This window comes from Microcaecilia unicolor, chromosome 7, assembly GCF_901765095.1.
Source record: "Microcaecilia unicolor chromosome 7, aMicUni1.1, whole genome shotgun sequence".
Classification (NCBI taxonomy): Eukaryota; Metazoa; Chordata; class Amphibia; order Gymnophiona; family Siphonopidae; genus Microcaecilia; species Microcaecilia unicolor.
The window spans coordinates 198134532-198162064 of NC_044037.1; the positions used below are offsets into that span (position 1 = coordinate 198134532).

Below are 27533 nucleotides of genomic sequence, written 5' to 3' on the forward strand. Positions count from 1 at the left end.
GGCCGGGGGGGGGGGGGGGAATTGGATCATAAACCCCGAACAGATTCTGCAGCACCGACTGCCCGAACCAACTGGCGCGTCGGGTATCCTGCTGAAGGTAGTAGTGAGATGTGAATGTGTGGATCGATGACCACGTCGCAGCCTTGCAAATCTCATCAATAGTGGCTGATTTCAGGTTGGCCACCGACGCTGCCATGGCTCTAACACTATGAGCCGTGACATGACCCTCAAGAGTCAGCCCAGCTTGGGCGTAAGTGAAGGAAATGCAATCTGCTAGCCAATTTGAAATGGTGTGTTTCCCGACTGCGACTCCCCTTCTGTTGGGATCAAAAGAAACAAACATTTGGGCGGACTGTTTGAAGGGGCTTGTCCGTTCCACATAAAAGGCCAATGCTCCCTTGCAGTCCAAGGTGTGCAACTGACGTTCAGCAGGGCAGGTATGAGGATGGGGAAAGAATGTTGGCAAGATAATTGACTGGTTCAGATGAAACTCCGACACCACCTTTGGCAAGAACTTAGGGTGAGTGCGGAGGACTACTCTGTTATGATGAAACTTGAGATAAGGAGCATGGACTACCAAGGCTTGAAGCTCACTGACTCTACGAGCTGAAGTAACAGCCACCAAGAAAATGACCTTCCAGGCCAAGTACTTCATGATACTTCAGATGGCATGAATTCAGTGGCTCAAAAGGAGGCTTCATCAGCTGAGTGAGAACGACGTTGAGATCCCATGACACTGGTGGAGGTTTGACAGGGGGCTTTGACAAAGCAAACCTCTCATGAAGCGAATAACTAAAGGCTGTCCAGAGATAGGCTTACCCTCTACATGTTGATGATAAGCACTAATTGCGCTAAGATAAACTCTTACGGAGTTGGTTTTGAGACCAGACTCTGACAAGTGTAGAAGGTATTCAAGCAGGGTCTGTGTAGCACAAGAGCGAGGATCTAGGGCCTTGCTATCACACCAGACGGCAAACCTCCTCCATTTTAAAAAGTAGCACCTCTTCGTGGAATCTTTCCTGGAAGCAAGCAAGACCCGGGAGACACCCTCAGAGAGGCCCAAGGAAGCGAATTCTACGCTCTCAACATCCAGGCCGTGAGAGCCAGAGACTGGAGGTTGGGATGCAGAAGCACCCCCTCGTTCTGAGGGTTGGAAAACAGTCCAATCTCCACAGTTCTTTGGAGGATAACTCCAGAAGAAGAAGGAACAAAATCTGACGCGGCCAGAAGGGGGCAATCAGAATCATGGTCCTGCAGTCCTGCTTGAGTTTCAGCAAAGTCTTCCCTACTAGAGGTATGGGAGGATATGCGTACAGAAGGCCTGCCCCTCAATGCAGGAGAAAGGCATCTGACGCTAGTCTGTCGTGGGCCTGAAGCCTGGAACAGAACTGAGGGACCTTGTGATTGATCTGAGTGGCAAAAAGATCCACCAAGGGGGTGCCCCACTCTCGGAAGATCTTGCGTACAACGCCTATGTTCAGCGACCACTCGTGAGGTTGCATTATCCTTCTCAATCTGTTGGTCAGACTGTTGTTTACGCCTGCCAGATAAGTGGCTTGGAGAAACATGCCATAACAGCAAGCCCAAAGCCACATCTGGACGGCTTTGCGACACAGGGGGCGCGATCCGGTGCCCCCTGCTTGTTGATGTAGTACATGGCAACCTGATTGTCTATCTGAATTTGAATAATTTGATTGGACAGCCGATCTCTGAAAGCCTTTAGCGCATTCCAGACCACTCACAACTCCAGGATATTGATCTAAAGATCTGTTTCCTGGAGGGACCAAACTCTTTGAGTGTGAAGCCCATCGACATGAGCACCCCACCCTAGGAGGGATGCATCCATTGTCAGCACTTTTTGTGGCTGATGAATTTGAAAGGGGCATCCCAAAGTCAAATTGGATCGAATTGTCCACCACTGAAGGGAATTGTGAAAATCGGTGGACAGCTGGATTGCATTCTCTAGATCCCCTGCAGCTTGATACCACTGAGAAGCTAGGGTCCATTGAGCTGGTCTCATGTGAAGACGGGCCATGGGTGTCACATGGACTGTGGAGACCTTTTGGCCTAGGTAGTAGCAGAAGGCGCCCGGCGGGAGAGATTGTCCATAATGCTTTCCCGCTGAGTGATCTGATCGACCACTTGTTCAACCTTCTCACCAAAAATATTATCCCCCGGGCAAGGAACATCCACAATCCGCTGCTTAACTCGATTGTCCAGGTCAGAGGCACGCAGCCATGAGAGTCTGCGCATCACTATACCTTGGGCAGCGGTTCTGGATGCAACATCAAAAGAATCGTAAGCACCCCTGGACAGGAATTTACGACATGTCTTCTACTGCCTGACCACCTCCTGAAAAGGCTTGGCCTGCTCCGGAGGGAGCTTATCAACCAAGTCCGCCAGTGGCGTCACCGTGTTCCTCAAGTGAATGCTCGTGTACAGCTGGTAAGATTGAATTTTGGCCACAAGCATAGAGGACTGATAGGCCTTTCTCCCAAGAGAGTCCAGTGTTCCAAATTCTCTCCCCGGGGGCGGCCCACAACCATAGACTAGTGAGGTAACTGCGACTTCATCAGCTCAGGTTCTCCGTGAATCTGATATTGGGACTCCGCTTTCTTGGGAATGGTGGGATTACTTAGGGGTTTCATCCAGTTCCGCATAAGAGTCTCCTTGAGCACATTATGCAAAGGAACCGTGGATGACTCCTTAGGTGGCAAAGAATAGTCAAGGACCTCAAGCATCTCAGTCCTGGGCTCATCCTCAGATAACACAGGGAAGGGAATAGCCACAGACATTTCCCGGACAAATGAAGAGAAAGAAAGCCTCTCCAGGGGAGAAAGGTTTCTTTCTGGAGAAGGAGTAGGATCAGAGGGAAGACCACAAGACTCCTCAGAAGAGAAATACCTGGGATCTTGCCCTTCATCCCACGAGGCATCCTCATCGGTATCGGACAAGAGTTCCTTAACTGCAGCCCGAAACCGGGCCCGTCTCGATGCTGAGGAACCATATCCTCGATGGCGAAGTCGACTCCCATGCTGGTGGCAACGAAGCTCCCTCCAGCGATGTCGACGGGGAGTCGGAGAGTCGACCTAGGTGGCAGCTGAGGTCGATGCAGCAGGCGGCACAGGCGTCAGAGACCTCACCACAGGCGGAAAGCCAGCTACCGCTTCCATCGACAGTACAGAGGGCGCAAGCACCCCCGGTACCAGAGCAGACTGACGCAGCAACCCTTCCAGAAGACCTGGATGAATGGCTCGGATGCGCTCATCCAGAGTCGCTGTCGAAGAAGGCTGCGGGGTCGGTGCAGGAATCTGCGGCAGAATCTGTGGAGGTTGCGGAGGCAGTACCGGGCTGCCCGAAGACCGAAACACCAACACCTCTGGGATGGAGGGTGAGTGTTCCTCCCAGCGTCGACGCTTCACGGGTGCCAAAACCTTCAACGCCCCGGAGCTCTTGGTACCGTGCTTAGAAGGAGATCAATGAAGGTGCTTCTTAGCCTTTGTGTGATGCATGTCATCGATACTCCTCTGTACCAACGAGGAGGACGTAGAATCCACACGCCTCCTCGGGGTCGGGTCCGAGAGTGGTCAGTCCCGGTGGGCCTGCACAGCAGGAGTCTTCGAGACAGGTGGAGACCCACTCGACGGCTCTCTGCTCCCAGCATGTGATGGTCTCCGGACAGCCATTACCTGCGCTCCTGAAGTCGATGCCATCTCCGGTGCTGACATCAACACCGAAGCTAAGGAACCGGACGAAGCTCCGAAAAGTCAGTCCTGAAGAGCTTGTCTTGATGCCTGTGTCCGCTTTTTCAAGCTAAGACACAACTTACATGCGTCTGGGCAATGATAGGGCCCAAAGCACTAAAGACACCACGCGTGGGGGGTCGGTACCCGAGATCGTCCGGTTGCACCGAGTACACTTCTTGAAGCCGCTGGGAGTCCTCGATGACATGGACAGAAAAATAGCGGCGGCGAAGTCAAAATTCTCGATTGTGCCAATTAAAAAGGCACAAAAATGAGAAAACGCGTACGCGCGGCCTAAAAGGGCTGCGATGAAAACTAAAGGAAACTTAAAGGGGCCAAACTAAGAAATAAAGGACTTTTTTTTTTTAAACTTTGTAGGCAGGGTAAGGAATAAACTAAAGAGAAGAGAAAAATATTCCGAAATAGACGGCGAAAAACGAAGGCTATTTCACTGGGCTGAGGAGAGACCGACAAGCAGCCACTCTCCACTGCGGAAAAAGAAAGAACTGAGCAGGGCTCTCGCGCGACAGATGGGAAGATGGCCATGCGGTGCGCACGCCCCGCGCCCAGGAAGGCTCTGGCAAACTTTTTTGTACCTATGGAAGATTTCTGTTCCTTGGCCACCGTGGACGCCGACCCATCAGTGAGAACAAGCAGCCGCTTGTCCTCGGAGAAAGTACATAAGCACTGCCATATTGGGACAGATTGAAGATCAATCAAACCCAGCATCCTGTTTCCCAACAGTGGTCAATCCAGGTCATAGGTACCTAGAAAGATCCCAAAACAGCAGAACAGATTTTATGCTGCTTGCACCAGGAATAAGCAATAGATTTTCTCAAGTCCATCTTAATAATGGTATATGGACTTTTCTTTTAGGAACTTGTTCAAACCTTTTTAAACCCTACTAAGCCAACTGCTTTTTCCACATTCCCTGGCAATGAATTTCAGAGTTTAATTAAATGTTGAATGAACAAACATTTTCTTCAATTTGTTTTAAATTTACTACTTAGTAGCTGCATTGCATGCTCCCTAGTCTTTGTATTTTTGGAAAAAGTAAACAAGCGATTCATGTCTACCTGCTCCACTCCACTCAGTATGCTTGACGTCGAGGGTGATCAAGACTCTCGATGTCAATGCATCCCCAGCATTCAATGCAGCTCCAGGACCCAGAGACCAATGCTTCCAATGCTGACATCTCTGGGCTGGTCTTCTCTGCGCTGAAAAGCTTTTCCTTCTGTTTTTCTCTATTACAAAGCCCTCTCTTTAACATCTGAGAATACAGAATGCAATGAGAAGGATCATGGCCAGCTGTCAAGCACTGCAGGCACCAAATATGAATCTGTAATGGATATGGGTCCTATTGAAGTTGCTGGGGGTCTTTTTAGACATACTGTGTAGAAAAGCAGTCACAGCAAATCAAACTATAATGATGATGGGAGCATGAGACCTTAACCAGTCCCACAAGCTGACAAAAAAAAAAAAATTGTTTAAGAAACAAATGACTGCAAAACCTACTGGGATAAAGACTGTATGACAGCGACAAAACTTATGCACAAGGCAGAAGTAATTGTTGAATTTAAATGCCAAGATGATTGCAACTCAAAAAACGTATGACCAGTTTTCTGTGAAATCAAGAACTGAAAGGGGGAGGGGGAAGAGGGGAGTCCTGTGCAACAGTAGCAGGTAGGAAGAGGCACACATGCACACTGAGGCTCTCAAAAATTCTGGAAAATGCTGGAGAAAAAATTCCCTTACAGGCTCAAATGGATGACTTCACCATGTGTGAGAATTCAGCTATCCTGCTTGTCCTCAGAGAATAAATATTACATATTTGATCTGAAGCGATACATTTCTTCAAAGGAAAGTCATTGGATGGAGTCATGGTGATGGGTCCAATACATTGATTGTGGTCCATCAGTGACTTTCTATTCAAACACTATCTTCAGGAAATAATTGCAGTAAGTTATCACAACTTTCAGAAAATACAAGGTACAGTGACAATATATAAAAATATAGCAGATGGATGTATCTGGAACTACAGGATATTCTACTTGGAAACAGCTCTTCAAATCCCACTGCTGCTCCTTATGATCTTGGGCAAGTCACTTAACCCTCCATTGCCTCAGGTACAAACTTAGATTGTGAGCCCTCCTGGGACAGAGAAGTATCCAGAGTACCTGAATGTAACTCACCTTGAGCTACTACTGAAAAAGGTGTGAACAAAATCTAAATAAATATAAACTTTAGTCCGCTGAGGACCAAAAGCCAAAGACACGAAGTTTAGTTCAAGTGGAACTACTGACCTGTAGCACGTGTTCTCCAAATACAGCAGGACTAGAATTCTCACATGTGGGTGACGTTACTCATGGAACCCCGGTGTGGATGCTACCCAGCACTTACTGAGATAAGAAAGCCTTTGGCAAACCCTGCACCACACATGTATGAGTGCACATGTATGAGTGCCTTCCTGCCAGCCCAAGTCATGCAGGACCTTCAGCTTGATAAAAAAAAGCACAAAGAATGCAACTCCTTGGGAAGGTGGGAGGGTATGTGAGAATACTAGTCCTGCTGCCCTCAGAGAACACCTGCTACAGGTCAGTAACTTTGCTTTCTCCAAGAACAAGCAGGACTTAGTTTCTTACATGTAGGAATCCCTAGCTACCAGGTTCACTGAAAACAAACAACAATCAATACAGACTTGCAATGGCAAAGCCATCCAGAACTAATAACGCTAACAAATTAAACATGGCTGTTGTGAAGGTACAGCCTGGAACAGAAAGAATGGGCGAGGAAGGTGGAGTCAGATTCTAGATGTCAAAGCAAATTCTGCAGACTGTCTGACCAAACCGGCAGTTGCATCAAGTGTGCTGTTCAAGACAGTAATGAGATGTAAATGTGCAGACTGAAGACCTGTCGTAGCTCTATATATCTCCTCAATGGAGGCTGATCTGAAGTAGGTTACCAACGCAGCCATGGCTCTGACATTATGAACTGTGATACAACCCTCCAGAGTTAGCCCAGCCTGAGCATAACCGAAGGAGATGCAGTCTACTAGCCAACTCGGTAAAGTGCATTTACCGATGGCTATTTTGGTCATAAGAAACAAAAACTGGGTGGTCTATGGGCTTTAGTGCACTCCAGATAGAAGGCCAAGACTTATTTGTAGCCCAAAGTATGCAGTGTTTTGCCAAGATGGGTATGAGGTTTTGGGAAGAATGTTGGCAGGACAATTGACTGATTAAAGATGGATCTCAGACACCACCTTAGGAAGAAACTTAGGGTACATGTGGAGAACTACTCTGTTATAATGAAACCTTGTATAAGGTGGATCCACTACTAGGGCCTGAAGCTCACTAACTCTGTGGGCTGAAGTGACCGCCTCCAAAAACAAGGTCAGGTACTTCAGATGGCAGAAGTAAAGTAGCTCAAACGGAGCTTTCATCAGATGGAAGAGTATGACATTGAGGTCCCGTGACACGGTCAGAGGTATGATGGGAGACTACAACAGCAAACTTCTCATGAAGTGAATAACTGAAGGCTGTATAGAGATGGACTTACCTCTTACACGGTGATAAACACTGATTGCACTGAGGTGAACCCTTACAAAGTTGGTTTTCAGACCAGACTCAGAAAGATGTAGGAGGTATTAAAGCAGGTTTTGTGCAGAGCAAGTGAGAGGATCTAGGGCCTTGTCCTCACACCAGACAGCAAACCTTCTCAATTTAAAAGTAAAACACCTCTTAGTAGAATCTTTCCTGGAAGCCAACAGCAACATGGAGATACCCTCAGGCACCTGCAGAGATGCATCCAGGCCATGAGATTGGGGTGCAGAACAGACCCTTTTTTTTTGTGCGATGAAGGTCGGAAAGCAATCCAATTGCTTCAGTTCTCTGGAGGAAAGCACCAGAATAAGAGGGTACCAGATCTCGATGAGGATCGTGCTCCCTCAGTCCTGCTTAAGTTTTAGCAAAGTTTTCCTCATCATAAAAATTGGAGGATACGTGTATAGGAGACCCTCCCCCCAATGTAGGAGGAAGGCATCCAAAACTAGACTGTTATGGGAATCTGGAGCAGTACTGAGGGACCTTATTGAGATGAGTGGCAAAAAGACCCAAGGGGGGGGTGCCCCACTCTCAGAAGATCTTGTGGGCAACGCCCATGCTGAGAGACTACTCATGTGGTTGCATCACCTTGCTCCGTCTGTCTGCCAGACCGTTGTCTTTCCTCGCCAGGAAGCATCACTGCCACATCCCAACTGCTTCCTGACACATAGGGTAGGATCCTGCACTACCCTGCTTATTGACTCAGTACATGGTAATCTGAATGTCCACCTGAACTAGCGAACTAGCACATATTTGGTTAAACAGCCAATCTCTGAAGCCTTTAGAGTGTTCAAGATTGTCCGTAGCTTTAGCAGGTTGATTTGGAACACGGTGTCCTGAGAGGACCAGGTCCCCAGGGTGAGAAGCTGGTCTACATGAGCCTCCTACCCTACAGGGGACGCATTCATGGTCATAACCTTTTGAAGCAAAGGAATTTGGAATGGGAGTACCAGGATCAAATTGGGCTGAAACATGTACCAGATAAGCAACTGAGCCAACTCCGGGGCGACTGTGATGCCATCTGCAAGGTCCCCCGTGGCTTGGCTCCGCTGGGCGCTTAAGTGGAGGCATGCCATGGGAATGACATGCATCGTGGAGGCCATTTGGCCTAACAATCTCAAGCCATGACCTGCTAGCAGCTCTGAACCTGAGTGGCAATAGTAACAAGTTAGCCACCTGCGCCTGCGGCAGATAGGCTTGGGCTTGCACCGTGTTTAGCAGGGTGGAGATGGGACTTAGGATAGTTGACAATGAACCCTAGCAGCCTCAACAAACAGTTCTCCATATGGACTCCTAAGCGCCTTCCTTTGATCTGCTCTTGACCATCCAATCGTCCAAGCAGGGAAACACATGACTGCCCAGTTTGCGTAACGATGCTGCGACAATAGCAAGGCATTTGGTGAATACCCCGAGACTGGACGTGAGGCCAAACGATAGGACACAATACCAGTAGTGGCGTTTCCCTACTCAAAATCAGATACTTCCCAAGTCGCAGAAAGTATCTGAATGTGGTTATAAGCATCCTTTCAGAAAAACAATTGGTTGTGCTCTCTGGACTTAATCATGGGAAGAAGGGTACTCAGGGAAATCATCCAGAACTTTACCAGATATTTGTTAAGGACATTCAGATTTGGGATGGGTGAAATCCCCCTGTCTTTTTGGGAATGAGGAAGTACTTGGAATAGAATCCCCTTCCTTCTTCCCATTGTGGAATGGGTTTGACTGCATGTGCCTTTAGAAGAGAGAAGAGTTCCTCTATGAGCACTTCCCAGTGCTGAGAGCTGAAGTTTGACATAGTAGTAAGTAAGTGGCAGATAAAGACCTGAATGGTAACAGCCATCCAATCTGCCCAACAGTCACATTCATATCAATTCATGATACAATGATATTATAGTCTTTTAGTGTTTCTGGAACACAGACTGCAGAAGTCCGCCTGGCTCTATCCATATGCTCCAACTACTGGAGTTGCTGTCAAAGCCCACTCAAGCCTATCCAAATGCGTCTTGTCATTTACGGGACACAGACACAGCCCAAAAAAGCAAAGATACTTACCTGTAGCAGGTATTCTCCTAGGACAGCAGGCTTCTTATTCTCACAAAAGTGTGTAGACGCCATTCCCATGTCGACCGGCCCAGCAATACTGCCATAGAAAAAAATAGAGCTTTCAGGAGCATAAGCTGTGCTCCAGTGTGCATGCCCCAGTGCCTTCCTGCCCGTCATGTGAAACTGCTGCTTCAGTTTAATACAAAAGCTAAAAAAAAAACTAAAAGAAAATATAGAAATAGGCGGGATTGTGAGAATAAGAAGTCTGCTGTCCTCGGAGAATACCCGCTACAGGTAAGTATCTTCGCTTTCTCCGAGGACAAGCAGGCATGCTTGTTCTCAGAAGTGGCGAGTCCCTAGCATCCAGGCTCGCCCAAAACAATAAACATTGGTCAACTGGGCCTCGAAACGACCTGGAATCGTGAGGTAACTGGGACCTCACAAACCCAGGTTCACCGTGGATCCTGTACTGGGTGTCAATTTTCTTGGGAACCACAGGGACAGACAGAGGGGATGACCAATTCCTAACGAGGAGTACCTCGAGGAGAGGAGCCATCACTGCCTCCTTAGGAGGGGAGGTGTAATCCAGGACCTCGAGCATCTTGGCCCTGTGCTCATCCTCCACTTCTATGGGGAATGGAATCTGCCATTTCCCGCACAAAAGAGGTGAAAGAGAGGTTCTCAGGTGGAGACAGTCTCCTCTCAGGCGAAGGGGAGGGCTCAGAAGGAATCCCATAGGATTCATCGGAGGAAAAGTACCTGGGATCCTCTTCTGATTCCCATGAGCGTTCCTCCTCGGCGTTGGATAGCACTTCCCTAAGGGATGTCTGAGACCAGGCCTGCCTCTATGACGAGCGCCCAAGTCCTCGAGAGCAACGTCGAGAAAATGGCTCTCACCTCAACTCCAGCAAAGCTTCCTCCACTGACGTCAAGAGGGTGCCAGCCTGGGTGGCTGTTGACACGGGGGCCGCAAGCAGTGCCAGCATCAGAGGCCACACCGCAGGCTGAGGACCAGGCGGGGTCACAGTGGAAGGTATGGCAGATGCAAGCACCCCCAATGCGCTCATCGAGGGCCGCCATCGGGAAAGATGGGCATCGGCTGAGGATGCAGAACTGCTGGGGACGGTGCAGGAGCAGGATCTCAGCTGCTTGGAGAAACATGCATTGGCACCTCCTGAATAAAGGGGGAGATCCCGGCACCATGTATCGAGTGAGATAGGTATCAGTGCTTCTTGGCCTTCGCCCGATGCACATCACCCATGCTTCTCGGTGCCGAGGACATCGAATCCTCCTGTCAACTCGGGGTCAGGTCCGACAATGGACGGTCCCAGGGGGTGTGCACAGCAGAAGGACTCGAGACAGGTGGAGGACCCACTCGATGCCTCACTGTTCCCAGTGTCACGGGGTCTCGAAGCAGCCATCCCTACCTGGGCTCCTGATGTCGGTAAGACGCTCAATGTCGATGCCAACGCCTCCGACCTCGATGCCGATGTTGAGGGACAGGACCAGGATCCAAAACTCTTCGTGTGTTGAGCCTCTCAGGAAATCCGAGTCCTCTTTTTCATACAAACACAGAGGACAAAGTTGGCCGGGCTATGATCGGGCCCAAGGCACTGAAGACACCAAGAATGGGTGTCTTTGCTCGAGATAGTCCGGGGAGATATGATAGAGGTCTATGAGTGGAGTTGAATGGGTAGATGTGAAGCATCTGTTTACGCTTTCCAAAAATACTAGGACTAGGGAGCATGCGATGAAGCTACAATGTAGTAAATTTAAAACGAATCAGAGAAAATGTTTCTTCACTCAACGTGTAATTAAACTCTGGAATTCGTTGCCAGAGAATGTGGTAAAGGCGGTTAGCTTAGCGGAGTTTTAAAAAAGGTTTGGACGGCTTCCTAAAGGAAAAATCCATAGACCATTATTAAATGGATTTGGGGAAAATCCACTATTTCTGGGATAAGCTGTATAACATGTTTTGTACTTTTTTGGGAACTTGCCAGGTATTTGTGACCTGGATTGGCCACTGTTGGAAACAGGATGCTGGGCTTGATGGACCTTTGGTCTTTCCCAGTATGGCAATACTTATGTACTGAGTACAACACTTGAAGCCACTGGGAGTCTTCATGGACATGGAAGGAAAAACCGCACCAGCAAAATCAAAAGACGCGATGGTGCCTGAAAAAGGGAAAAGAGGCACAAAGAGAAAAAAAGCCTGACTGGGCAGGCCTGAAAGTGGCCCATGTCAAAAAATAAAGGAAACTTAAACGCAGGCAAAAATACTAAACAATAAACGATTTTTTTTTTTTTAAATAAAAAAAGGCAACGGGAGCAGGTAGAAAAACCGCCAAAGGCACTGAAATAAAATCAAGAAACGAGCTGTCCGGGCAAAGTGAGGAGTCACCACAGAAAGCAGCTGCTCCTCACGTGGAAAAAGTGAAACTGAAGCAGTGCATTCATGCAACGGGCAGGAAGGCACTGTCACATGAGTGCAGGAGTGCAGCTTGCGCTCCTGAAACTATTTTTTTCTATGGCAATAGTGCCGGGCTGGGCAACACGGGAACGGCGTCTACCCACTTGTGAGAATAAGCAAGCCTGATTGTCCTTGGAGAATTATAAGTTAATTTTACTCCATCTCTGACCCCAAAGTTAAATTTCCAGTGTTAAATAAAGCAACATGAAAGACCCTGGTACCCAAGCGTAGGGCTCCCCAAACCTCAGGGATCAGAGTCTGGGTCCCCTATGCTACACTGCCAGGAAAGGCAAGCTGAGTGGCCTTAAGGAGGCGCAGTAGGGCAAGAAAGGGTTTGGGGACCCCACACTGGACCAGAAACCTCATTTAACTCGGTGATGAGAAATGTGGATTTTTGAACTTTCATCTCTACACTGAAGTTTAAAATAGTAGTAAAGTTAGAGAGACTTTGGTGCTCATTTTCAAAGCACATAGACTTTACAAAATTAACATATGCAACTTTGTAAGTCTGTGTACTTAGAAAATCAGTCTCTTTATTACCAGCTTGAGTGCACTGATTTAAAAGAACACAACTTAGCATGCTTCTTTAAACTCCTGGTATATTCCCATACCACAGTGTTCACTAACTTGTTGATAGAGAAAACATGTGCTAAATTTTACAGCATTTTTATTTTATTTATTTTTACTACTGCTTTATTAACTTCAGCTTTTTATCTATATCAACCCAAATGGCCATACCTTTGTTGCCTTGAAAATAAGTTCGCAACAAGAAAAGGGGGGAACAACCCTAAATATAATAAACATACTAATGCTCTTCAAAAAGTTACTCATATATAAAAAAGGGAGCAAAAGATACTGTGATGTAAAACAAAAAAGAAAAGGAGAAAAAAGAAGGAGCGCTATAGAAGACCTAATATTTATTTATTTTATTTTTGTTACATTTGTACTCCGCGCTTTCCCACTCATGGGAGGCTCAATGCGGCTTACATGGGGCAATGGAGGGTTAAGTGACTTGCCCAGAGTCACAAGGAGCTGCCTGTGCCTCAAGTGGGAATCGAACTCAGTTCCTCAGTTCCCCAGGACCAAAGTCCACCACCCTAACCACTAGGCCACTGATTTATATCTGATGCTTCCGGTTCCTATTTTCCTCCTCGTCTTTCCTTTTTTCTCTTTTTTGTTTTACATTACAGTATGTTTGTTCCTTTTTTACATATATTGAAAATAAGTTGACCATATAAGTCATACTATCAAAAGTGTTACTACACATTAAAGAGGAAATCCACACAGCTAAGAGACTCACCTGCTGGACAGCAAGTGTGCTGTCCATTTCTTCAAAAGATTCATCAGGCCAATTGTAAAAATCCTGAAAAATTAAAACAAGATTAAAATAAAACCCAGAATGGTTAGAAAATGATGTCCCCCCCCCCCTCTGTCCCATCCATTTTTATTTTAAATCTGGATGAAGAATTATTGTTTACTGCTTATTTATCACCTACCTGGACAAAGGCAAGTAACAAACATATATTATATTTGGCTTAAATGACACAAAATAAATAAACAGAACAAAGGAACAAATAAAACAGAAAACATATATAGGCTAGTGACACCAATTAGCCTTAAGAAGCAGCCCCCTGCCAGTTGTTCCCTGTATCCTCAGATAATGGTGCTCATTTTCAAAGCACAGATTTACAAAATGACAGAGGCGTATTTTCAAAGCACTTAGACTTACAAAGTTCCATAGTAACCTATGGAACTTTATAAGTAAGTGCTTTGAAAAGGGAAAATTAGGTTCTTACCTTGGTAATTTTCTTTCCTTTAGTCACAGCAGATGAATCCATTATGAATGGGTTGTGTCCACCTACCAGCAGGGGGAGATAGAGAACACTGAAAACCATAGTGCCTCTAGTGCATAGATAGGGCAGGAACAAGCCACACCACGCGCAAGCACTTCTGCTCCAAAAAGCACGTCCCTCCTGGCAGCCACATCCAACCTGTAATGACGGGCAAAAGAGAGCTTAGAAGCCCAAGTAGCTGCACTACATATCTCTTGAAGAGAGAGTGCTCCCGTCTCAGCCCAAGAGGAAGAAATCGCTCTTGTGGAATGTGCCTTAAAGGCATCAGGCGGAGGCTGGTCAGATAGCAGATTTGCACAAAAAATAGCTTCCTTAAGCCAATGAGCTATAGTGGCTTTAGACGCTGGAGACCCTCTGCGAGGACCTGACAACAATACAAAAAGGTGATCAGAGGTCCTGAAAGCATTAGACATCTGCAGATACTGCAACAGAGCCCTGCGCACATCCAGAAGGTGCAACTGCCCAAAGGATTCCGGAAACTCCTCCCTAGTAAAGGAGGGCAGATAAATAGGCTGGTTTAGGTGAAACGCTGAAATCACCTTAGGCAGGAAGGAAGGCACTGGACGTACCGTTACTCTGGACTCTGAGAATTGCAGAAATGGGTCTTGGCAGGACAGCGCCTGGAGCTCAGACACCCATCTCGCCGAAGTAATGGCCACCAAAAACACTGTCTTTAGAGTCATATCCTTCTCCGAAGCTCGCCTCAGCGGCTCGAAGGGTGAACACTGAAGAGCCTTTATGTTTAAATCTATTTTTATTGAAGAACAGTCATATTCTACATCATATTTATACAATTCTTCCATGTATACTTAGAACCAAGGATTCGACAAAACTTTCCTCATATGATTATACATATTATAAATGAATATTATCGCCTTGTCTCTTAAATTTTTAGTAACAAAACTTCTGTATTGACAGCTTTCATTATACATCTAAAGTTGGTTTTCTTTTATCCTTTTGGAAACTTTTATCTCCCCTCTCCCCCCCATTCTAACTCCCCTCTCCCCCCCTCCCCCTTCCCCCCCCCCTTGGTCTTTGTAAGTCATAGCAGTGTAGTCAGTAATTCAGTATGTGACTGCGCGCTGCGGATGTCATTGAGTCCCAAAATGGACTCCAACGCTGTTGGAATTTCACTCCAGTCCTTGACTCCAAGTCTTTTATGGACATGCGCTCCATACGTAATAAGGCCACCATACGAACATGCCACTGCTGCCATGTAGGGTATTGATAGGATAACCACTCTGCAAGGTTTGCTTACCACCAATTATTACTCTCTGTACAAATGCAGCATATCCTTTTTTTTTTTTTAAGACACCCCCAAGTTTGGATGTCCAAATAGCAGCAGTGGTTCATAATGCCATGCCTGTCTCCATATCTTGGTGACCCAGGCTATGATTTGTTTCCAAAATTGCTGTATACCAACACAAGCCCAAAACATATGGCCCAGAGTAGCCCCTGGGGCACCACATTTGACACAATCTCCCCAGGGCGATAACCCCATGTAAAATGCTCGCTTTGGTGGGATGTACAGGCGTAGGGCTATTTTATATTGTAATTCCCAGTGAGTCGCAAAATCTGTGACTCGTCGTATCTGCTGAACATGGGATTTCAGCTGTTGTTCCAAGACTGTTATTTGTAAATCCCCAGTCCACAAGTGTGCCAATCTGCGGTATTCTAGTTCTGGAGTTGTATCCCGTATATGTCTGTGATGATACGACATCGGTACTCTCTGCTGTGACTCCAAGGTAAAAGCCGAGGAGAGTTCTTCTTGAACATCTTCTGTCACTGAAGAGCCTTTAATACTAGCCCCAGGTTCCAAGCCGAACAAGGAGCCCGCATGGGAGGACGGAGCCGCAGCACCCCTCTAAGAAACCATGCAATGTCCGGATGCGCAGCCAGGGAGAGGCCAGCGACCTTCCCCCGAAAACACACCAAGGCTGTCACTTGAACACGCAGGGAATTGTAGGCCAAGCCTTTTGTAAACCATCCTACAAAAAGTCAAGAATCGGCGAGACAGAAGCCCGCATAGGCGTGATCGCTTTAGAAACAAACCAAGCCTCAAACTGGCGCCAGATCCGAGCATAGGCAACGGAAGTGGAGCGCTTGCGGGCCTGCAAAAGAGTGGAGATGACCTTGTTAGAATAGCCCTTGTCCCTCAATTGCGCCCTCTCAATAGCCATGTCATAAGACCAAAGCGGCATGGATCCTCCATGGTCACCGGGCCCTGTGTCAACAGGTTTGGTACCAGAGGCAAGGGTAGGGGAGCCTCCACCAGCATCCGCCGGAGGTACGCATACCACGGCCGCCTGGGCCAATCCGGGGCAATGAGGATCACCACTCCTTGATGCAGCCAAATTCGCAGGAGGAGTCGCCCTATTAAGGGTCAAGGAGGGAACACATACAGAAGGCCCGGGGGCCAGGGTTGAGCCAAGGCATCCAACCCCACCGAGCGCAGATCTCTCCATCTGCTGAAAAAGGACGGGACTTTGGCATTTGTGCTTGAGGCCGTAAGATCCGCTACGGGCGTTCCCCATTTGGCACAGATCTGAAGGAACACTTCGTCTGCCAGTGCCCACTCCGCAGGGTCGATTTGATACCTCCTTAGAAAATCGGCTTGCACGCTGCTCTGACCTGCTATGTGAGCTGCTGACAGAAGCTGCAGATGTAGCTCGGTCCAGTGGCATATCTGAGAGGCCTCTGCGGCCAGTGCCCGACACTGAGTGCCGCCTTGTCGATTTATGTAGGCCACTGCTGTCATGTAGTCGGACAGAACTCTGACAGCCAGTCCCTCTCCAGAGTCTTGTGAAAGGCTAAAAGAGCCTGAAATATCGCTCTCAGTTCCAAGCGATTGATGGACCACCCCGTTTCCTCAGGTGTCCACAGACCCTGGGCATAGCTTCCCTGGCAATGTGCTCCCCAGCCCTTCAGGCTGGCATCCGTTACCACTAGGCACCAATCGGGAAGCGCTAGCGGCATTCCTCGCCGCAGCATGCTGTCTGAGCCACCACTCCATACTGAGTCGGGCCGCAGGGAGCCATGTGAGTCTGCGTTGATAATCCTGGGACATAGGAGACCATCGTTGAAGCAAGGCAATCTGCAGAGGTCTCATGTGCGCTCTCACCCATGGCACCACTTCCAAGGTGGCCGTCATCGACCCCAACAGCTGGACAAAGTCCCAAGCTCGCAGGCGAGGCATCCTCAGGAGCAAACGGATCTGATTATGAAGCTTGCACCGCCTTTGGTCGGGTAGAAAGACAAACCCAGAGGCCGTGTCGAACCGGACCCCCAAATATTCTAGAGATTGAGAGGGTCAGGTGACTTTTGGTTATATTGACGACCCAGCCCAGAGATTGCAGTACTGAGACCACTCTGGCTGTTACATGACAATTCTCTTCTGCCGAGTCCACTCTGATGAGCCAGTCGTCGAGGTACAGGTGAACCCAGATACCCTCTCGCCTGAGAAAAGCAGCTACTACCACCATTAACTTGGAAAAGGTTCAGGGAGATGTGGTGAGGCCAAAAGGCAAGGCCCGAAACTGGAAATGTTTTCCCATCACTGCAAAACGCAGAAATCTCTGGTGCGGGGGCCATATAGGAATGTGACTCGTTGACTTTAAGTCGAGAATGGGCCGAAAAGACCCGCCTTTTCGCGGCACCACAAAATAAATGGAGTAATGACTGCAGCCGTGTTTGGCGGGAGGCACGGGAATCACCGCTCCAAGGTGCAACACGACTTGTAAGGTCTCCTCTACCACCGCCCGTTTGACGGCAATGCCGCATCGGGACTCCACAAACACGTCTCTCACTGGGGCACCGAATTCCAATCGGTAACCTTCTCTGATCAGGTCCAGTACCCACTAATCTGAGGTAATCTTGGTCCACTCCTCGAGAAAGAGGGAAAGGCGTCCTCCTACAGCTATAAAGGAGTGGACCGGTGTCCCATCATTGTGGAAGACGGCCCCGAACTCCTGGCCTTGAGCCTGCCGCTGCGGAGCGTTTGTCTGAGCGAAAGGAGTTCCTCTGCTGAAAGTGGGCACGTTGAGTAAACCCAGCAGAGCGCCCCAGGCGATACCGTCTAGCTTCACGGAAGCGAGGTCTGGAGGAGGAGGGCACCACTTGGCCCTTGGAAGAAGGCCACAGCCTATCCTCAGGTAACCGCTGGGGTTTAGCATCAACCAGGTCTTTAACAACCTTCTCCAACTCCTCTCCAAATAACAGAAGGCCCCGAAAGGGCAACTTCACCAGCCTTTGCTTAGAAGCCATGTCAGCCGCCCAATGCCTTAGCCATAGAAGGCGGCGGGCAGACACCACCACAGACATCTGTTTAGCTGAAGCTCTGACCAGATCATAGAGGGCGTCAGCTAAAAATGACAAGGCCGACTCCATTTGCGGTGCAACCTCAGCGAGGGACTCCGTACCATCCAGGGGCTGTTCCACTGCCTGTTGTAACCAAGAGAGGCAGGCTCGAGCAACATAAGAACTAAAAACAGACGCCCTTAAGGCTAGGCCCGAAATCTCAAAGGAACATTTTAACGCTGATTCCAGGCGCCGGTCCTGAATATCCTTCAGGGCGACCCCTCCCTCTACTGGGAGGGTGGTCTTTTTTGTCACCGCCGTGACTAAGGCATCCCAAAACGGGCCAAGTGCTCCTCACTCAGAGGGTAAAGATGCCCCGTCGCCCGGGCCACTTTCAAGGGCCCCTCGGGGTCAGCCCATTGAGCAGAAATAAGCTCTTGGATGGAGTCATGCAAAGGAAAGGCACGAGCAGGCTTCTTAGTACTTGCCATCCTCGGATTACCAGAGGAGGCCTTGCCTTGAACAGGGTCATCAATAGAGAGGGCCTGTAAGGCATCAGAGATAAGTGCTGGCAGCTCATTGCGGTGGAAAATCCGGACCGCAGTGGGATCATCCAGATCCAGTGGCAAACCGGCACCTTCCTCTGGCTCTTCAGACCACGAAGGCCTGCCAGATCCCTCAGAGTCCCCACAGCTCGATCACGGGGAGGGGGGGGGGGGGGGGAAGGGGGGTGCGCCACTCTCCGACGGGGAATTTACCCGTCTATGCTTAGCATGCATCCAATGCTCAGGGGCATCCACTTCTGACATCAGCCCCGGGCCATCATCTGTCGGAGGGGGACCAGGTAGCAACGCAGTGTCAGACACCTGCGACAGAGCTCTTTTCAGCATGAAGGCTTTATGTAAAATAAGCACAAACTCGGGGGAGAAAAACTCACCCTGACTTCCCGTCTCCGAATTAGTAGCCACAGGGCACAGAGCTCCTCTGGTAGCCTCGACCCGAGGCGCCTCTCTGCTTTCAGACTCCTCCGCAACCGCGGGGGTCGAGCCATGCGGCACTTCCAAGATGGCGCCTGCTGCCAGCTCCATCGAGCGGGAAGAATCATCGCTCGCCATGCTCGTACTGGCTCTACCGTCTAAACAGCATGTTTTACAGAGCCTCGCTGCTGATCTGCGCTTGCCACAACGGGAACAGCGCTTAACTCCCTCAGCAGCCATCGCCGAAAAACGGCGGAATAAAATTCAAAACGGTGGCTTCGTGCCCAAATCACCCCAATCGAGACGCCGTCCGCGGGCCCTCCCCAGAGAAGCAAAGTACCACTCTTACCGCCTCCGAAATAGCAGTGCTGAAAAGCGCGGTTTTTTTTTTTTTTTTTTTAACGCTGTGAGGAAAGTTGGAGGCAAACAGCTACAGAGGCACTCCGGAGGCAGAGGGTGGGAAAGGCAGGGAAAGGGCGAACCTATATGCCTGCATCCACACAGAGGGGGTGGGAAAGGCAGGGAAAGGGCGAACCTATATGCCTGCATCCACACAGGGGGGGTGGGAAAGGCAGGGAAAGGGTGAACTTATATGCCTTTAAAGTGGGCTCCACTTAGCCACAACACCCCTGCCACAACTAGCAAAAGCAGAGGAGCCACCCCAGGCAGAATCTTGAAGGAGCTGAATAAGCTGCGTCCAATCCTGCTGGGAGATAGAGAAATACTGAGAGGCAGATGGAGCTAGCCGTCCTAGAGGCACTATGGTTTTCAGTGTTCTCTATCGCCCCCTGCTGGTAGGTGGACACAACCCATTCGTAATGGATTCATCTGCTGCTGATGACAAGGAAAGGGTGAATTCAAAATGGCCCCCAGGTCCTCAGAAAGAGCAGAACGTATTTCTCGAATGCTGAAGAGCCAGTTTAACATCCCCAACAGGGATCTTAAGAGCATCAGAGCCCAAGCACCCTCCAGAGAAAAGCCCCACCGTTGTTCGCCATCTATGCGGATAACGTGCAGCTACTCATACCCATTGAACCTGACTTACCTACAGCCTTGAATAAACTGATCACTTGTCTAACATCAATTCAAGAATGGGCTAAACACAACAAACTTTGCCTGAACCCAAGTAAAACTGAGCTTCTCTGGGTCCCTAACACAAGTGGATACATACCTGACATCAAAATCCCTTTTGGGAAGTATGAACTCCCCCTCAAATCACAAGTCAGGAACCTTGGAATACAGCTACATTCAACACTTACTCTGATTCCCCAAATCAAAGCAACCTTCAAGAGCTGCTTCTACTATTTGCGACAGCAATGCTGCCTTTCTCCTTAGATCGAGAAGGTAAATCTTATCCCAGTTGTGCATGCCATGGTAACATCAATAATGGATTACTGCAATGCACTATACAATGGTCTGACTACAAAGGGCCTGCACCAGCTCCAGTTGATTCAGAATGCAGCAGCAAGACTCATAGAAGGTTGCAAGCGACGTGACCACATCACACCATTTTTGCAAAAACTTCATTGGCTACCAGTACAATACAGGGCTAAATTTAAAACTCTGTCTGATCTTCATGGCCCTGAAAGGAAATGGCCCCGAGTATCTGAAGAATAGGATGATCCTCCACACACCGCCAAGGACACTAAGGTCCTCCCAAGGACTTTCACTAACTACACCCTCTCCAAAAGACATTTCACGATGTGATACCCGCAAGCGAGCCTTCTCCGGAGTAGCCCCCACACTCTGGAATGCATTGCCTGAAAGGCTCCGCTTAACACAAGACTACCTGTACTTCAGGAAGCAGGTGAAAGCTTGGCTCTTCAACCAAGCCTTTAATGGAAGAAGTAACTAACTTGTTAGTCTCAATCACACACACAAAGACTAACTCGGGCTGCACATATGCAGTGGGACATGTTTATCCACTCCTATCCCTACCTGAGATAATATTTAACCATCTCTCTGACCTCACGTGCAACTTTCTTCAAATCAATAACCTTACTTTCTAATTCTTCCTACTTTCTTACTCATCTATATGTTACAACTTTGCCTTACCCTTCACTACCAATTATAATGTTCTAGTACATATTGTGTTGTCATTGCAAGTAGTATACCATGTCATACTTTTTTATTGTTCGAATATTTTTACTGCTCTAATTGCCTCCTGCTCATGTTTGATCTATTCTTACTGTACACCGCCTTGAGTGAATTCCTTCAAAAAGGCAGTAAATAAATCCTAATAAAATTTTGTACAGCAGGAACAGCGCTTCACCAATTCTGCTGCCATAAAAAACTTAAGTAGAGCCGCTGCAAGGCAGAAAGAAAGTACACTCACCACAGCCAGTCACAGGAACTAGACGTCCAGCAGGGAGGGAATCTTTGGCTCACTGAACTCTCCCAAGCCAGGCTATTACCTTGAGAAAATAAGGCCAGCAAAAAAAGCCACTCTTTTTTTTCAGGCAAATCTGTGAGGGAGGGCAGGAGGATAAACCCCCGAGAGAGTGGGGGTGGGGGAGGGACCTGGGGTGACCAGGTGTACCCCCTAAAGCTGGCGCCGTCCAGCCAGAACACCCCCAACTCTACTGAACCAGCAAAGCCAGAACAGGAGCCTGCTGGTGATAGAGAATACTGACTAGCTAGGAAGCACAACGTCCACTAAGCACTGTACAAATCCGTGCTCTCTATTTCCACCTGCTGGTACATGGACACAACCCATGTAACTGGATTCATCTGCTACTGACGCTAAGGAAAATGCCATTACAGTACATAAGCACTGCCACGCTGGGAAAAGACCAAAGGTCCATCAAGCCCAGCACTCTGTCTCCGACAGTGGCCAATCCAGGCCCCAAGAACCTGGCAAAAACCCATAACTTTTCCTTCAGTTATGTTGATTACATTTCCAGACGATATGAATACCCATTGAAAAGGATTTAATCTGTTTCCTTATGATAACTAGTAAATCTCCATAGGTTAGAATGGGAAAATTAGGTTCTTACCTTGGTAATTTTCTTTCCTTTAGTCATAGCAGATGAAGCCATTACGTATGGGTTATGTCCATCAACCAGCAGGGGAGATAGAGAGCACTCAAACTTTCACAGTGCCCTCTTGGCCAGCTAGCTCCACTGCCTCTTCAGTATTTGAAGCTTCCAAAGCAGTATGGCAAACCGCAATGGGAATCACAAGAGCTTTCCTCACAGCGAACGATGGCCCATCACAAGGGCATGAACTCATAAAGGAGGGAATGCACATCCTCCTGGAGGGAATAAACTCATCCTCCTTATTGTATAAGTGGAGGGGAACACACGCGCCTCCTGGAGGGAATCACACATCCTCCCAACACACTGGAGGGAATGAACTCATCCTCCTATTTATAGAACTGGAGGGGAACACACGCGCCTCCTGGAGAGAATCAACACATCCTCCAAAAAAAACATGCTGGAGGGAATGAACACATCCTCCTAAATTTAAACTGAACATGAATCCTGAAGATTGTTTTCCAACTTTCTCCCAAGGAAGGAACTTCAGGAAATTAGAACAGAACCTGAAAAACAGATTCACAGCATACAATCATACAGGGAGGGCTCATGGCTTCATCTGCTATGACTAAAGGAAAGAAAATTACCACGGTAAGAACCTAATTTTCCCTTCCTTGTCATCAAGCAGATGAAGCCATTACGTATGGGATGTAACAAAGCAATTCCTAGATAGGGTGGGAACAAGCCACACCACGCGCTAGCACTTGTGCACCAAAACGCGCATCCCTCCTGGCAGCCACATCCAGCCTGTAATGTCGGGCAAAGGAGAGCTTAGAAGCCCATGTTGCTGCACTGCATATCTCTTGAAGAGAGAGTGCTCCAGTTTCAGCCCAAGAGGAAGAAATCGTTCTAGTAGAATGTGCCTTAAAGGCTACAGGCGGAACCCTGCCGGCCAGCAGATAAGCTGAAAAGATCGTTTCTTTGAGCCAGCAGGCAATAGTGGCTTTAGACGCTGGAGACCCTCTGCGAGAACCGGATAGCAAAACAAACAGATGATCAGAAGTCCTGAAAGAGTTAGTAACTCGCAGATACTGCAGCAGAGTCCTGCGCACATCCAAAAGGTGCAGCTGCCCAAAAGATTCTGGAAACTCTTCCTCTGAAAAAGAGGGCAAGAAAATAGGCTGGTTTAAGTGAAAGGCTGAAACCACCTTAGGCATAAAGGAAGGCACGGTCCGAACCGTGACTCCGGACTCTGAAAATTGCAGAAATGGGTCTCTACAGGACAGCGCCTGGAGCTCTGACACCCGTTTCGCCGAGGTAATGGCCACCAGAAAAACGGCCTTCAGTGTCAAATCTTTCTCCGATGCTCGCCGAAGCGGCTCAAAAGGAGATGCCTGCAGGGTTTTCAAAACTAGCCCCAGGTTCCAAGCTGGACAGGGTGCTCGCACTGGAGGTCGGAGCCGAAGCACCCCTCTAAGAAACCGTGCCACATCTGAGTGAGCAGCCAAAGACACGCCTTCCACCTTACTACGAAGGGAGGCCAACGCTGCCACCTGCACCCGCAGGGAATTATAGGCAAAGCCTTTTTGTACACCTTCCTGCAAAAAGGCCAGAATCGGCGAGACAGGAGCCCACATTGGAACAATGGCTCTGGAAGCACACCAAGACTCAAACAGGCACCAAATCCTGGCATAAGCCACGGAAGTAGACCGCTTGCGGGCTTGCAGGAGAGTGGAAACAACTTTATTGGAATAACCTTTATCCCTCAATTGCGCCCTCTCAATAGCCATGCCGTAAGACCAAAGCGGCCGGCGTCCTCCATGGCTACCGGTCCCTGAGTCAACAGGTTCGGTACCAGAGGTAACGGCAGAGGAGCCTCCAGGAGCATCTGTCAGAGGTCTGCATACCAAAGTCTCCTTGGCCAATCTGGGGCGATGAGGACCACTTCTCCTGGGTGCAGCCGAATCCGCAAGAGCAGGCGCCCTATCAAGGGCCATGGGGGAAACACATAAAGTAGACCCGGAGGCCAGGGTTGAGCCAAGGCATCCAACCCCGCCGAGCGAGGATCTCTCCGTCTGCTGAAGAAGCACGGGACTTTGGTATTGGCACTTGTCGCCATTAGATCCATCACAGGCTTGCCCCATTTGGCACAGATCTGCAGGAATACTTCGTCTGCCAGATTCCATTCTGCTGGATCGATCTGATGCCTGCTCAGATAATCGGCCTGCACATTGCTCTGACCTGCAATATGAGCTGCCGACAGACACTGAAGATGCAGCTCGGCCCAGTGGCAAATCAGTTCGGCCTGCGCGGCTAGTGCTCTGCACCTTGTTCCGCCTTGTCGATTTATATAGGCCACCGTTGTCGTGTTGTCCGACATCACTCTGACAGCCAATCCTTCCAGGGTCACTTGAAAGGCCAGAAGCGCCTGAAACACCGCTTTCAACTCTAGGCGGTTGATGGACCACTCCGACTCCTCGGGTGTCCATAGACCCTGGGCATGCTTCCCCTTGCAGTGTGCGCCCCAGCCCTTCAGGCTGGCATCTGTTACCACTAGGCACCAAACGGGGAGCGTCAGCGGCATTCCTCGTTGCAGCATGCTGTCCGAGAGCCACCACTCCATGCTGAGACGGGCCGCAGGGAGCCAAGTAAGTCTGCACTGGTAATCCTGAGAAATAGGAGACCATCTCCGGAGTAGGGAATACTGTAGAGGTCTCAGGTGCGCTCTCGCCCAGGGTACCACTTCCATCGTGGCTGTCATCGATCCCAGCAGCTGGACAATGTCCCAAGCTCGCGGGCGGGGCATCCTCAGGAGCAGACGGACCTGATTCTGAAGCTTGCACCGCCTTATCTCGGGTAGGAACACATAGCCCGAGACTGTGTCGAACCTGGCCTCCAAAAACTCTAGAGATTGTGAAGGGGACAGGTGACTTTTTGCCATATTGACGACCCAGCCTAGAGATTGCAGTACTGAGACCACTCTGGCTGTAGCTTGTAAGCTCTCTGTTGCAGAGTCTGCTCTGATGAGTCAGTCGTCTAGGTACGGGTGAACCCTGATACCTTCTCGCCTGAGAAAAGCAGCTACTACCACCATTACCTTCGAAAAGGTTCGGGGAGCTGTGGCGAGGCCAAAAGGCAAGGCCCTGAACTGGAAATGTTTTCCCAACACCGCAAACCTCAGAAACTTCTGGTGCGGGGGCCAAATCGGTATGTGCAAGTAAGCTTCTTTCAGGTCTAGAGACGTGAGAAACTCTCCTGGCTGAACCGCCGCAATGACGGAGCGCAGGGATTCCATGTGGAAATGCCGCACTCTCAGGGACTTGCTCACTTCTTTTAAGTCCAGAATAGGGCGAAAGGACCCACCTTTTCGCGGCACCACAAAGTAGATGGAGTATCGGCCGCAGCCTTGCTCGGCGGGAGGCACCGGGGTCACTGCCCCTAACTGAATCAGACCTTGTAAAGTCTCCTCCACCGCCGCCCGTTTGACGGCAGAACCGCATCGGGACTCCACAAACATGTCTCTTACTGGGGCGTTGAATTCTATTCTGTATCCATCTCTGATCAGGTCCAGAACCCACTGATCTGAGGAAAACTTGGCCCACTCCTCGACAAAGAGGGAAAGCCATCCTCCGATGACAGGCATCGAGGAGAGGGCCGGCGCACCATCATTGAGAGGGTCGCCCCTGAACTCCAGGCCTTGAGCCAGCGGCTGCGGAACGTTTGTCTGAGCGAAAGGAGTTCCTCTGCTGAAAACGAGCATGAGAAGTGAACCCAGCAGAACGCCCCGGGCGGTACCTTCTAGCTTCACGGAAGCGAGGTCTGTACGAGGAGTGGACCGCCTGGCCCTTAGAGGAAGGCCTCTGCCTATCTTCGGGCAAGCGCTGGGGTTTTGGATCACCCAGGCCTTTCACAATTTTCTGTAACTCCTCACCAAATAGGAGAAGTCCTTGAAAAGGCAACTTCATCAACCTTTGCTTAGAGGCCATGTCCGCTGCCCAGTGTCGTAGCCACAGACGACAGCGAGCCGCCACTGCTACTGCCATTTGTTTAGCCGAAGCTCTGACAAGGTCATAAAGGGCATCAGCCAGAAAGGACAAGGCCACCTCCATCCGCGGAGCCACATCCAAGAAGGGCTCCGCTCCATCTCCGGGCTGAGCCACTGCCTGTTGCAGCCAAGCTAGGCAGGCTCTCACAGCATAACAGCTGCATGCAGACGCCCGAACAGTGAGACCTGCAATTTCAAAGGACCGTTTCAACGCTGTTTCCAGCCTACGGTCTTGAATGTCCTTCAGGGCAACACCTCCTTCAACAGGGAGGGTAGTTCTCTTTGTCACCGCAGTGACTAGGGCATCCACTGTAGGCATTTGAAAACGAGCCATATGTCCCTCACGCAGAGGGTATAACTGCCACATAGCCCTGGAAACTCTCAAAGGTCCCTCGGGGTCAGCCCACTGAGCCGAAACAAGCTCTAGGATGGAGTCATGCAAAGGGAAGGCCCGAGCACCTTTCTTGGTACTAGCCATTCTAGGATTACCCGAGGAGGCCATGCCACTGTCAGGATCTTCAATCGAGAGGGCCTGCAGGGTATCTGAAATAAGCGCTGGCAGCTCATCACAGTGGAAAATCCTCACCGCGGAGGGATCATCCAGATCCTGTGGTAAATCCGCACCTGACTCTGGTTCCTCAGACCAAGAACGTCTGTCAGAGTTCTCCGAATCCTCACACCCCGACCACGGGGGGGGGGGGGGGGGGAGGTGCACCACAATCTGAAGGGGAATTAACCCTTCTGCGCTTATCTTTAGGCCAAGCATCCGGGAAAAAAGCCTCACTGGGCAGTCCCAGGCCAGAATCCATCGGGGGGGGGGGGGGGCAATCAGAGGAGCCTCAGGCGACCCTTGAGGAAGGGCTCTTTTCATCATGTATGCTTTATGCAGCAAAAGCACAAAATCCGGGGAGAAAATCTCACCCTGGGCACCCAAATCCAGTCCGGTGCTAGCCACTCCTGAAATAACCTCCAGGCACATCTCGAGGTGCCCCACCCGGCTCAGGTCTCTCCGTGTCCACGGAGGCCGCGCCATGCGGTGTAAGCAAAATGGCGCCCGCTGCCAGCTCAGAGCGGGAAGAAACATCGCTCGCCATGCTCGGGCCAGCTCCTACGCCAATACAGCACGATTTACAGAGCCCTGCTGCTGATTTGCGCTTGCCACAAGTGGAACAGCGCTTTACATTGTCCGCAGCCATCGCCGAAAAAACGGCGGTAAAATCCAAAATGGCGGTTTCACGCCAAAATCGCCCCGATCGCGGGCCCACCCCGGAGGAGTTGGAACACACTCTTACCTCAAAGGATCTAGTGTACAACTACGATCCTGCTGAAAATCAGGTCAAAAACCTCTGTTCCAGCGTCTCTGCGTTTAAAAACGTGACGCAACTTTTTTTTTTTTTTAAGCTGTGAGGAAAGCAGAGGTATTGAAGACTCCGGAGGCTCAGATGAGTGGGAAAGGCAGGGAAAGGGCGAACCTATATGCCTGCATCCACTGTTGGTGGGTAAGGACAGGGAAAGCAAGGCAATATGTC

General features: G+C 49.4%; 1 protein-coding gene across 2 annotated transcripts in view; it reads right to left on the reverse strand.

Moving 5' to 3' along the window:
* Positions 1–27533, reverse strand: part of LOC115473836 (MOB-like protein phocein) — a 155259-nt gene that overhangs the window by 54199 nt on the left and 73527 nt on the right. For both annotated transcript variants that reach the window (XM_030208960.1, XM_030208957.1), the window contains one exon: positions 13159–13221. In XM_030208960.1, coding sequence (XP_030064820.1) covers positions 13159–13221 — 63 coding nt within the window. The remainder of the gene's footprint in view (positions 1–13158; positions 13222–27533) is intronic.